This window comes from Schistocerca piceifrons, chromosome 3 (genome assembly GCF_021461385.2).
Source record: "Schistocerca piceifrons isolate TAMUIC-IGC-003096 chromosome 3, iqSchPice1.1, whole genome shotgun sequence".
In the NCBI taxonomy this organism is placed as follows: Eukaryota; Metazoa; Arthropoda; class Insecta; order Orthoptera; family Acrididae; genus Schistocerca; species Schistocerca piceifrons.
Window position 1 is genome coordinate 661,838,493 of NC_060140.1, and position 14,006 is coordinate 661,852,498.

Sequence of the window (14,006 nt, forward strand, 5' to 3'; positions counted from 1 at the left end):
AGACTTCCGTCAGCTCATACTAATTAAAGGTGAACATGGGCAATGTGGTTAGCTGTTGTAGATTTCGTAAATCTGAGAATGACAGAACTCTCAACGGTAAAGCACAGATGTTCTGATGATGTAAAATTCTTTTTACAACATGAACTGTGAAAGAGAATAGGTGTTATCAAGTGCCCATTTTGTGTGGAAAACATACTTACCATACTCCCATAAATATGTTGGGTCGAAGGAAACCACTCACTGAAAAGCAGAAGCATTGAACTATTGATAGGCACACACACAAAAAAAAAGGAAGAATACTTGCTACCTTCAGAGTACCCTTTTCTACGAGCTAGAGTAACCCCCCCCCCCCCCCCCCCCCCCCCACACACACACACACACACACACACACACACACACACACACACACACAGACCTGGCTATGAGTGGTCTCCTTTAATCCCAGAGTATTAATTCTACCAGAACTCTCTTACAACATTTGTACTTAAATATTAATAAGTAAAGAAATGAAGTCACAACTGTTGTGACAGAAACTCAGTTTGGACTAGAATAGTGAAATGGATAACTGAAAGATTTGAATTCATGTGGTGATGCTCAAGGTAATGAGATTGAAAATAAATATCAACACAGAAATGATAATTGGGACCCTCGGAACAAAAATTTCAAATTGAACTTCAAGACAGTTCATCATACAGAAATGTTGGGTAGTGATAAGATGGACATTTGAGGCTCTAATAAAAAGAAAAGTAAAGGAGGATATTCCACCTGAGAAAGTAATGAATCCCACTGAAGAAATATAGAGTAATGTCACTCGTGGGCTCTGAGTGAGTTCAACTGTACAGTTTAAAATAACTTGCTGTGTGATGTAGTTATGAATGTACAGTTGTTTTCGTGGAGAAAGATGGAGTCAACTGATGATTTAGGTATCTGTGAAGCAAAAGAGATTTCTGCTGTAATCTACAAAATTAAGTTTGTGTTCATCATCATGATTGAAGGACAGTGAGAAATGCTTAGGCAGTAGGCGATAAATACTGCTCAGCATCTTCTACACACATATTGTTTTCGTGGGTAAATCTGCATGGGAGACAAAAAAACTGAAGAGTAGATGTAGTTATTGATGCAATTGTGACATTTGTGATCAATTTGTATGTATGCCTGAATGTAATATTTTGTAAGGGTATGAAATGGAGCAATCACTCGGACTCAGTCATAGGTAAGGCATGGGGTAGGCTTTAGTTCGTTGGTGGGATATTGGGAAAATGCTGTCATTCTACAAGGGAGACAGCTTATAAAATACTCATGCATCACATCCTTGAGAATTGCTCAATTGTGTGGAACACAAACCAATTAGGACTAACAGGCAGTATTGCATATGCAAAGAGCACCAGGACAAGTGATCACAAGTTTGTTAAACTCACTGGAGAGAGTCATGGAAATGCTAAATAACTTTAACTGGCTGATGTGTGAAGACTGATGTCAGCTATCCCCCAAAAGCCTACTTTCACAGTTTCAACGACTAATCTATAAATATACAGTACCTGGCAGAATTATTAGGTGCAGCTTCATTTTTTAACAGAATACAAATTTAGTGGGTGTAGAAAGCTGCAAAGATCATTTTCATCAGTGTAAATGAAATGATATAACTTCTTTAAACATTACATGTTATTAATAATAGACAAATCATGCAGTTTTGATATTAACTGTTGTTGTCAAAAGAAAATTCCAGTAAGCAGAACTAGACCTAACTTCTTAATACATCATCATGCCACATTCAGCAGCTATTATTGTTTTGTTTTACCTTGACTTACTGTGAATGTAGGCTTCTACAGTGTCTTGCATCTGTGGGTGATGATACCAGATTTGAATAATCTTTTCAATGAGACGAATTTTTGTGATGCTTGTTTCCCTTGCCACTTCCCTTGTCACCAGCTCCGAGACATTTTTATTGGGTTCATGTCGGGCCAATTTCCTGGCCACGGTAACAAATTCCTAGAAAAAAGTTTTTGTTGATAATGCTGTGTGGCATCGAGCTCTTTCCTGTATAAACATAAATGGTTCTCCTTTAGTAGGTAGTTGCCTCTTCCTTGAAACTTCCTTGTACTGATCTTGCCTCATTGTTTCCTCAACAGAGAACAGACGTCCAGTGCCCTTGCCACTGATGACAGACCATATCTTGACTTTGCACAATACAGTCGGGATGGTACTTTTCACCATGGTGCCTTTGTACAAACAGAGATTTATTTTTGTACAAACGGAGATTTATTTACCAAAATTTCAAATATGGCTTCATCACTAAAGCTAACTTGAAAGAAAATGAAAAAGCCCTTAAGATTTGCTTGGGTTGGTCTAAAACGTTTTCCACTACTGTATGAAGGGAAATACTGTCTTAATTTTATGATACCTGCCAATTTCCAGAAGTCTTAAATTTTGATGCTTGTGCTCCTGTGCCCAAGGAAGAACATATTGACAGAATGGCAGCAGTTAATTTTAGCTTTTGGGCAGGCCTACAAGTTGTGAAGTTTATTTGTGAAAATCTTTATTTTTAACAGATTAACTATAGGGTAAAATAATGGTTATGTGGTAAACACCACTATCTTTTACTAATGGTTTGCTGAGTTATTGAATTTGGGAGTGGACTTCATTATTTGCCTTATCATTTGTGAAGAGTGTGTGTTAATGGTATGAAATGATTCTGTTGCAGGTCGAAATTTGTTGAGAGGCTGATTCAGACGTACACTCTTAACATTCATGATCAAACAAATAATAAAACTTACAAGCTAAAGTTCTTGGGCTCTAAAACTATTCTTGAAGTGAAGACCGATGTGTATACTCTCACAGATATACCAGTGAGGCATCAGGTGTGGAAAGGTTGGCCACCAAATGTTGTAAATGACAAAACGACATTAGCATGTTCTGGCATAAATTATCCATCCCATGATTTTGTTTTGGAGCGAGCAGCCTCTACAGCCAACAGTGATAAGAGAGTAAGTCACCTTATTCTTGAAAATTGAATATTATTTTCTCTGTTTTAGTTTAAGTGTTTATTCTAGTTGCAGGGACAGCAGTCTGGACTATTGACAGATTTGGCCTTAAAATATTATCCACCATGGCCGTGCAGTGTTGATACTGTGGCACAGCTGTATGATTTAATGATGATCTATCCTCTTGGCTAAAATATTCCAGAGGTAAAAATAGACCCTCATTCGAATCTTCAGGTGGCGACTAAGCAGAAGAGTGTTGCCATCAGAAAAAAAAAAAAAAAAAAAAAAAAACAAGTTTGACATTGTATGTGTTGGGAATTGGATAGCAGAACCCATTAATCAGTTAATGAGGCTAGGGAATATAAAAAGGAAAATGGGTGGTTGATGTTAGACATAGTGGAAATTATTGACGTGTGTTGACAAGGAAAACCAGTATTTTTGGTCGGGTGAGTAGAGGGTTATTAACACATAACCTATAGACCTAATGCAGGAGGAGGACAAATAATGTGTAAGAAAATGAATTGCTGGTGAACAGCACTGTGAGCACATTATCACGTGAAGTGAGACATTACATTTTTAAGATGGCATGTCCCACTTCCAAGCTTCCACGACAATGAAAGATGTTAATGACATTTAGTAGTAAGTGTCAGACATTCCACTGTGGGAGTTGTTATTACGGTATTTGCAGATGGATGAACTGCTTGAACACATCACTTCTGTAATGTGAGATGGCGAGTGGAATGTCTCCACCTGCTGTGTGGGGTCATGTGTTCCTTGGTGGCAAGCTTTGAGGGTGAGGGTGCTTAGAAGACAAGGAGAAAAAGAGAGAAGTTCATGGCTACAATGAACACCGTGACAGAGACTGTCGAATTGGCTTATATAAAAATATACTTCTCGGCTTGGTCTTATACAGGCTACATATGTCAACCCCCTTAGAATAAGAGATTCTGTTGTAAAAGACGATGATGATGTAAAAAAAAGTGGAATACAGAACATTTAAACTTCAATTATTTACATCATTCCAGCAGCTTGGAAGACAATTAATGCTTTCTTACAGCACCCATCCATGCATAAGGGGAGGAGGGGGGGGGGGGGGGGGACTGTGAAGGCTGATGGAGCGTGGTTAGGGGGGACTGACTGAAAGAAATTTTATTAAGTAAATCTACTTATGTCAAACATAAGTAGGTTGCACACGGGTAATGTAACCCAGTGCCATACTGAAAACCATAATGATTCCGTTTCAAACCAAAGTAGATACAAAGCCTACTTATTCAATTCACTCGTATAAAAACGTTTATGGTTCGTGTATTAACAAAAAAAAGGCACTACAATTAGATATCTTGTATGTTCCGTCTGTTAGTCAAAATTTGACCAGTTTTCAACTGCACATGTTTGACCAGAACAAATATTGCTACAGAACACAACTGCCAGATAACTAAATAGTAAAGGTTGGGATACTGACACTTTCTTTCCAACCACCATTTTAATGGAAGTTAATGTTCATGTCACAGATCTTTCTATTGTTGCAAACATTTCACAAATTTATTTTAATAGCAGTGTCATGGCATTGGACTCAAAACCAATGTTTGTTGATATTCCATCCCACTAGTGACAGACTCAGACTGTGATCCTGGGGCATGACCTGTCCTCCTGGAATCTTCACACCTAACCACGACTTCCTCCACTTGATAATCCATTGAAATTGCAGTGGCTATTACTGCCGTCTGCTGGAGCTACAACAAATAATTTCTTCATGTTCTGCAGTCTGTTGCTCTCCAAGGAATGCATTTCAGTGATGACATCCCCTAACTCCTTGAGGTTAATATACTTTCTGTTGAAATGGTCCTGAGAAAGCATTTGAATGGGTCTGTTCATTGGTTTGTACAGGTGCTGTCAGTGATTGAATTCCCCACCATACTGTGTTGGTAACAATAGCAGTGTGAATGCAAACTACCCCCAGAAATCACCATTTCTAATGTTTGTTTGTCTCCAAGCAGGCTGCGTACTTATCTTGAAATGACCACCTTAAACTAACAACTCTCCCCCCTTTTTCTCCTATTTGGGGATTTCATTGGACACTATCCCTTGTGGGGAGAACACCTTTGGTAGAGGCCTTCTGATTGACCAGCTTCTTTCCAATCTCGGTGTGTGTCTCGTCAATGACAATACTCTATTCACTTCAGTGTTGCCCATGGCACCTTTTCAGCTATTGACCTTACAATCTGTTCTCCCAGTCATGCGTCTTTGCTACAGCGGTTATTACATAACGATCTTTGTGGCAGTGATCACTGTCTGGTCATCCTGTCACTTTCTAGCCACCACCCAATGTATCAATTACCACATTGGACTCTTCAAACAGCCATCTGGCAGTTATATACCTCTGCTGTCATTTCTGTTCTGTCTGTATCAAATTGCATTCATGAAGTTGTGGGAGACGTCTCCCACAGAATCACCTGCTTCATTGGAACTGCTCCTCCCTTTCCTACAGGCCTCTTCCCCGCTGTTTAGTGCCATGGTGGACCAAAGTGATTGCAACAGCTATTCCTGATCCTCAAAGCATGCTACAGTGTCTCAAATGACACTCTTCACGGATTCCCCCCCCCCCCCCCCCCCTGCTTTTAAGTGGTTTTGCACTGAGACTCACTACCTAATTAAACACAATAAGAATGAAAGCTGGAAGTACTGGGTCTACTCCTTGGGAATTTATGCCCTTTCTTCCCATGTGTGAGCTAAGCTCCTTAGTCTTCTGGTCCACAAAAGCTCAACTGTTACAGGTCACCTCCTTCAGGCTGGTATTTGTACTAATGTGCTGATTCTTCCTAAATGCCTTAAAACCCACTATGTGACAGTGTTGATGTTCTGTTCTCACCAGTTACCTTTTGAATGTATAAACGACAAATTGTGGTTTCATCCTATCTACCCACCCCCGACATGACAAATTATGTAATGATCCTTTCACTGACTGGGAACTGCTTCAGGCTGTTTGACGCATCACACGATATGACCCCAGGCCTTGATTCGATTTGTAATCAGTTGATCTATGATCTGAATGTTAATCGAAAACTCCATCTACTCGGATTTTTCAATTGTATCCGGCTAGAAGATGTTTTCCCTTCACAATGGTAACTGGTATCATTGTCTCACTCCTTATCCAAGCAAAAGCCTAGTGTCCATTGAAAGCTACTGTCAGATTAGCCTCACCAATGTGCTCTTGAAAGGGTGGTAGCCTGATAATTATGTGTGGTTTCCGGGCGAGACAATTTGTGTGGGTAGGTTCTTTAGGTCAACACTTCATTGCAGGCTTCTTCTTCTTCTTCTTCTTCTTCCTCTTCCTTTCCCCCCCCCCCCCCCCCCCCCCCCCTACACAAGGCATACAACATTGCTTGTTGCCATTCAGTTATATTCAGCCTTCATGACTGGGACTTTCTAGGCGCCCTACCAATTTTTATTCATCAGTTCTTATTGTATGAGGTGTTTCGGGTTGGAGTTGATACATCACTCAGTTTCCCGTGGGTCTAAGAGAACGGCTTCCTGCAGGACTCTGTGATAAATTTTACACTCCTTCTCATTGCCATCAGTGGGCTACTGGTCTTCTTGTCAGGCCAGTGAATACCTCGTTGCAGTGGTTATCTCCCGGTCTGTAGCTCCTAGGAGCCATTCAATTGACCACCACCCATGGCTTCCAGTTCTCTTATGTAAAAACACGAATCATACATTTCTGTTGTTGCACTATGGTCCATTCTGATGCAGAACTCTACTTGGGTACCCAGTGTGTGGACATTTTTGCACAGTAGTGAATTTTGGGCCTCTTGTTTGATAAAAAGCACCCACAACAGCCACATATTCATCAATTAATGACTAGCTGAGTGCAAAAGCTTAACTCTCTCTGCTTCCTTGCCCATACCTCTTGGTGTGCAGATGGCTCTATTCTCCACCATATTTACTATGCCCTGGTTTTATCCCAAGTGGAGTGAGATTGGCTAATTAATGGCTCAGCAGTACCTTAAGCTTCGAAATTGTTGGATCCTTTCCATTATCACAATGTAAGACTGGCCTCTAGCATCTTCCAGGTGAATCCCTATCAATTTTTATTCATCAGTTCTTATCCCACCTTTTTCAGTTCATGTGCTTGTGTTGAGCAGGCATGTTCCCTCTTCAGTTCTGGTGGCATCAACTCTTGCTCACTTTTGTAGTCACCATTTGTCAGTTTCGTAATCATTCAACTTATCAAATTCATTCTGCATACAAGTGTCATTGACCCCCTGATACCTGCCCTCGGGTGGAATTACCACTTGAATGTGCCTCAAGGTTCTCTGCTGGGACCTCCGCCTAACTTCGTTATAATATATCTAAAAACAAAGATGATGTAACTTACCAAACAAAAGTGTTGGTATGTTGATAGAGACAATAACAAACACACACACACAAAATTCCAGCTTTCGCAACCCACGGTTGCTTCATCAAGGAAGAGGGAAGGAGCGCGAAAGACGAAAGGATGTGGGTTGTAAGGGAGAGGGTAAGGAGTTATTCCAATCCCAGGAGCGGAAAGACTTACCTTAGGGGGGAAAAAAGGACAGGTATACACTCGCACACTCGTTATAAGGTGTTTTCGTGCACACCTCCCTTTAGTTAGTGCCTGGACATGAATTAGAACCAAAATATTTTGAGCCCATAAAGTGGTTTGGGTTCTGGACAAATATAGGCACATGCAAGGCTATACTGACCCTATGACTCACTTTGAAGCAGAAGCATTGAGTTGTTGTTAGGTAGATGTAAAAGAAAGAAAATGTAATGGCTTTCAGAGTTATCCTTTTATGAGATAGAGTAAAACACACACACACACACACACACACACACACACACACACACACACACACACACACACAATCTATGCCCCTACACATTTTGCCAGCTGTTAGTCCAGCTTGCAACTTGGAGAGACAGAGGTGTGTGTGTGTGTGTGTGTGTGTGTGTGTGTGTGTGTGTGTGGGGGGGGGGGGGGGGGTATTTTACTCAGTTCATTTAAGGATAACTCTGAAAGCTAGCAACTTTTCTTTCTTTTGTGTGTGACTATCAACAACTCAATGCTTCTGCTTTTCTGTGAGTGGTTGAGTGGTCTCCTTTAATACAAAAGAATTTACTTAGACTGAAGAAGCAAACTTACATTTATGGCATTCGCGTATTTGCAGAAAGCTTCCGACAATGCCAATTGGAATACTCTTTGGAATTTTAGAGGTAGCAGGGATATAATACTGAGAGTGAAGATAATCTACTACTTGTACAGAAACAGGCTGCAGCTATAAAAGAGCGTGGAAGGGAAGCAGTAGTTAAGAAGGGAGTGAGACATGATTGCAGCCAATCCCTGGTGTTATACTATATGTACATTGTGCACACAGTAAAGAAAACAAAATAAATAATTTGGAAATAGAATTAAACTTCAGGATTAAGAAATAAAAACTTTTTTGAATTACTTTGTAACTCTATTGTGGTGCCAAAGGAGTTGGCAAAAGATCGCTTCTATGGAATGGATATTGTCTTGGTTAGGCAGTTAAATTAGCTAATGAGAGAAACTTTTCTAAAAAGAAGCAAAATGTCAACAAGAAACAGTAAAGACAAGTAGATAATAGAAGTGTTTGCAGAGTGGTGCTACAGGAGAATGCTGAAGGGTAGCTTGTGTAACTAGCAGAGAGACACTGAAGTTAAGTGTGGAGAATAGAGCACTACTGATAGAATAAGTCATAAGTAGCCTACTTTTATGCTGATATCAGTGTAGCAACAATGATTACTAAAGTATAAAAGACAGAGAAAACAATTAGGGAAATTTAAAGTTCAGTAAGGTAGATAAAGAAGCAATCATGTTGTTTCTTCAAAGGGAACTCTAAATATTTACATGTGGGTAGAAGCATGTTGAAGAACTGTAACAATAGTTTAGAAAAATAGTGCACAATGTACTGGATAGATATATACGTAGTAGAACAGTTTGTGATGGGAGGGACATGACATCGAAACCAAAGCCCAATCATCCCAATGGAAGCATCCCGGAGAGCCAAGACCAAAAAAAGCGTGCCAAGTTTGATCAAATGTCAAAATTTTGCTCACTGTTTTCTTTTTCCCAATTACAATGGCGTAGTGCGTCATGAATTTTTGCCTCAAGGTTGTACAGTCAGTAAGGAGTATTACCTTTCGTTATGTGTCGTTTGCGAGAAGCAATATGCAAAAAGCATCCGTAATTGTGGAAAAACAATTCATGGCTTTTGCATCACGAGAGTGCACCTGCTCATTCTTCGTTGCTTGTGAGAGATTTTTTTGGCCGAAAACAACACGACAATCATGCCTCAGCCACCATGTTCACTAGATTTGGCCTTCTGCTACATTTTCCTGTTTCCAAAACTGAAGAGACCTATAAAAGGATGAAGATTTTCAATGATTGAGGAAATAAAAACTGGAAGTACTCAAGGCTGTACCAAAAAGCGCTTATGAGAAGTGCTTCGAGGATTGGAAAAAGCGTTGGCACAAGTGTATTGTATCTGACACCTGTCTACAAAAAGAGTAGCATAAACGAGCCTCAAAACTACTATCCAATCAATATAATAGAAGGAAACATTCCACGTGGGAAAAATTGTATATAAAAACAAAGATGAGGTGACTTACCGAACGAAAGCGCTGGCAGGTCGATAGACACACAAACAAACACAAACATACACACAAAATTCAAGCTTTCGCAACAAACTGTTGCCTCATCAGGAAAGAGGGAAGGAGAGGGGAAGACGAAAGGAAGTGGGTTTTAAGGGACATTGACATTTTATGGGACATTGACATCCATATGTTCTAGAATCCTAGAATGTAGTATTAGCTAAAACATAGTGAGGTCTCTCAGACAGAATGATCTCCTCCATGGCAAGCAGCATTTATTCGAAAAACGTCAGTCATGGTAAACCTAATTGCGTTTTTCTCGCGTAACATCTTCAAAGCAATGGATTGAAGAGGTCATGTTGCTACAGTATTTGACTTACGAAAAGCATTTGATTTGCTACCACACTGATTATTAACAGTTATACTGTTGCACTGATATTAAATAAAATTTTGACTGAACTGATGGTTTTTTTGGTAGGAATGGAGAGTCATTGACAGAAGTAGAAGAAACCTTGGCTGTGCTCCAAAAAAGTGTTTTGGGATCCTTGTTGTTGTATGTTAATGAGCATGTAGGCTTTTTGCAGATAATACAGTTATCTAGGACACAAATAGATATCCAGTCAGGTCATGGTAAGATTTCAAAATAGTGTATCCACAAAACACAGAAAAATAGTATCCTATGACCACGTCATCACATAATGTGGTTTTTATTAAGATGTTTTTACAGCTTTAATTTTGTGTAATGTAAGTTTTTTTCTATTTAATCTTTATTTAAGTATATCAGCTGGCTATGATGATATTTTCAGATTGTTGTTGATCTGGTGGAGAGTGACAATAGCTCAGCAGAAGAGTTTGAAGATGCATCAGAGACATTTGCTGTTGAAGACGATATCTTCGTTGATGTTGAAACTAAAAGAATGCAGCCCTTAAGTATGTCACCAATATTTACTAAGTATTTGTAATCTTTACCTGTTTCATTACTTTCACAGCCAGATTATTCTTTTTTCTTCAGTTCCAGATAACGTAGAGGATGAAACTGCTGCCTGCATTCACTTTTGTGACCAGTTTACAAGTCGTTATGGTTCGTCACATCCAGACTTTTTCCCAGGATCTTTGGAAGATGCAATTAAAGAGGCTTGTATGAAACCTGCAAAAGATGTGAGCATTTTACTCCACACTGCAGCACTGGTTTTGTTTGTTTTTTGGTTACTGATATTTAGGAAAATAGTTATTTTTCTTTTTTCTTGTCATAATGGCTTTCTTTTGTAGTGTCATAAGACCGCTGGTCCCAAAAGTGTATGATCATGTTGTGTACTCTTGGAACATTTTTTTCCATCACTGGAAAGCACACAAACCATTTTTTCTCCAATTGTTTTTATGTGGAACCAAGTTACAAGGTTTGTTGCGAATCTCACCACTAGATTTTACAAGCTGCAGCAAAATGAATGTGAATGTTTGAACATTTTGGAACTGCTTGTCATTTTTCAGAGAGAGATTTGGGCTCTGCATATTCTATCCTCTCATACATTGAGAGTTGTTCATAAATTATATGCCCAACACTTTGTCTCAATATCTGCACTGTCACTGGGTAGTAAAATTTTAATCATGTTTAGACCAGTTTCAATAGTGGTTGTTGTTTTTGTGGTGAAACACCTGTCAGGCATTGCTGGATCTTCAGACCCAGTTTTCAACACCATTAATTGTTATACAATTTCTTTGTGTTGTATGGCAGACTTTTGTAGTGTACGCTGAACACTGATAAGTTTTCTGCAGCAACACAGAAAGTTCCTGACATATTCAATGTTTTTCATGGATATAGTCTTTCCAAGATCTTCAAATACTCAAATTAGTACTAGAAATAGCACTTGAGTTACATAAAGGACTGCCCCACTAATTGTCATAGAGAATAACATTTTAAAATTATTTTTATCTTAACATTTGCATATAATTCCAGGCATACTCCTATCTGTTCCGAAAATTAACATGTTTTGGGTAAGTCAGCATAAAGAATGTGTGTGTGTTATGTACACACACTGTAACTTGGTAGTGTGTATGGATTACAGAGAGTGGATGTAAGTGATCCTGCCTTGCCTATAGACTACTTACAGGTCACGCAGTGTACAATAGACATATGGCTACATTAATAGTGTTGGGAGCAATCTAATGAAAACAATCGACTCATTCAGATGTAGCTTTACGTATCAATTGAACTATCCATTCTTTTGAGTGAAACTGTCTATGGGAGTAAGCGAATGGAAACAAATGAATTAGTTGGTTGTAGCTTTATGTCTCAGGCGGATTATTATACATTCATTTCTTTAGAGTGAAACCAGTCCATGGTAGCAACTGAATGCAAACAGTCGACACAATCTGGTGGTGTTTTGCGTACCGACTGAGTTATTCATTCTTTATTTTCAGGTGAAACTAGTCTGTAGTTTTTCTTTTGGTTGAAACATGTATTCAGTTGTTTGTTAAACTGAATCCACTGTTTAGCGGTTTAGTAGACTGAATTATCCAGTTACTGTTCTGAGTTAGACTAGTCTGTAGTGCTTTCATTAAGTGAAGTAAAGCAGTGATGTACAATACAATCTGGGGTACATGTACACCCAGACGGTAGTCCCACTCTAGGTTTATTTGAAGACACCTCAATGGGTACGCCAAAGTTAAAATGTGCGATATGAATGCTCTTTTAATTATGTACTGAAACACAAATTCTTCTTTTCACTATTTAAAACTGATATATACACTGCTGTGCATTAAATTGTTCCAGGTGCAGTTAACCTCATGTAAAAATAAAGCTTCATTGGGAGTAAAAAGTTGAGATCATCATCATCATCATCATTTAAGACTGATTATGCCTTTCAGCGTTCAGTCTGGAGCATAGCCCCCCTTATAAAATTCCTCCATGATCCCCTATTCAGTGCTAACATTGGTGCCTCTTCTGATGTTAAACCTATTACTTCAAAATCATTCTTAACCGAATCCAGGTACCTTCTCCTTGGTCTGCCCCGACTCCTCCTACCCTCTACTGCTGAACCCATGAGTCTCTAGGGTAACCTTGCTTCTCCCATGCGTGTAACATGACCCCACCATCTAAGCCTGTTCGCCCTGACTGCTACATCTATAGAGTTCATTCCCAGTTTTTCTTTGATTTCCTCATTGTGGACACCCTCCTGCCATTGTTCCCATCTACTAGTACCTGCAATCATCCTAGCTACTTTCATATCCGTAACCTCAACCTTATTGATAAGGTAACCTGAATCCACCCAGCTTTCGCTCCCATACAACAAAGTTGGTCGAAAGATTGAACGGTGCACAGATAACTTAGTCTTGGTACTGACTTCCTTCTTGCAGAAGAGAGTAGATCGTAGCTGAGCGCTCACTGCATTAGCCTTGCTACACCTCGCTTCCAGTTCTTTCACTATGTTGCCATCCTGTGAGAATATGCATCCTAAGTACTTGAAACCGTCCACCTGTTCTAACTTTGTTCCTCCTATTTGGCACTCAATCCGTTTATATTTCTTTCCCACTGACATTACTTTCGTTTTGGAGATGCTAATCTTCATACCATAGTCCTTACATTTCTGATCTAGCTCTGAAATATTACTCTGCAAACTTTCAATCGAATCTGCCATCACAACTAAGTCATCCGCATATGCAAGACTGCTTATTTTGTGTTCACATATCTTAATCTCACCCAGCCAGTCTATTGTTTTCAACATATGATCCATAAATAATATGAACAAGAGTGGAGACAGGTTGCAGCCTTGTCTTACCCCTGAAACTACTCTGAACCATGAACTCAGTTTACCGTCAACTCTAACTGCTGCCTGACTATCCATGTAAAGACCTTTAATTGCTTGCAAAAGTTTGCCTCCTATTCCATAATCTCTTAGAACAGACAATAACTTCCTCCTAGGAACCCGGTCATATGCCTTTTCTAGATCTATAAAGCATAGATACAATTCCCTGTTCCACTCATAACACTCCTCCATTATTTGTCGTAAGCTAAAGATCTGGTCCTGACAACCTCTAAGAGGCCTAAACCCACACTGATTTTCATCCAATTGCTCCTCAACTAATACTCCCACTTTCCTTTCAGCAATACCTGGGAATATTTTACCCACAACGCTGATTAAAGAGATACCTCTGTAGTTGTTACAATCTTTTCTGTTTCCATGTTTAAAGATTAGTGTGATTACTGCTTTTGTCCAGTCTGATGGAACCTGTCCCGATTCCCAGGCCATTTCAATTATCCTGTGTAGCCATTTAAGACCTGACATTCCACTGTACTTGATGAGTTCCGACTTGATTTCATCCACCCCAGCTGCTTTATTGCACTGCAATCTATTGACCATTTTCTCCACTTCCTCAGACGTGATCCTATTTCCA

General features: G+C 39.4%; 1 protein-coding gene across 1 annotated transcript in view; it reads left to right on the forward strand.

Moving 5' to 3' along the window:
• LOC124788356 (FAS-associated factor 1) overlaps positions 1-14,006 on the forward strand; it is a 144,126-nt gene that overhangs the window by 15,061 nt on the left and 115,059 nt on the right. Inside the window, exons 5-7 of the mRNA XM_047255621.1 lie at positions 2,702-2,984; positions 10,421-10,544; positions 10,627-10,772. Coding sequence (XP_047111577.1) covers positions 2,702-2,984; positions 10,421-10,544; positions 10,627-10,772 — 553 coding nt within the window. The remainder of the gene's footprint in view (positions 1-2,701; positions 2,985-10,420; positions 10,545-10,626; positions 10,773-14,006) is intronic.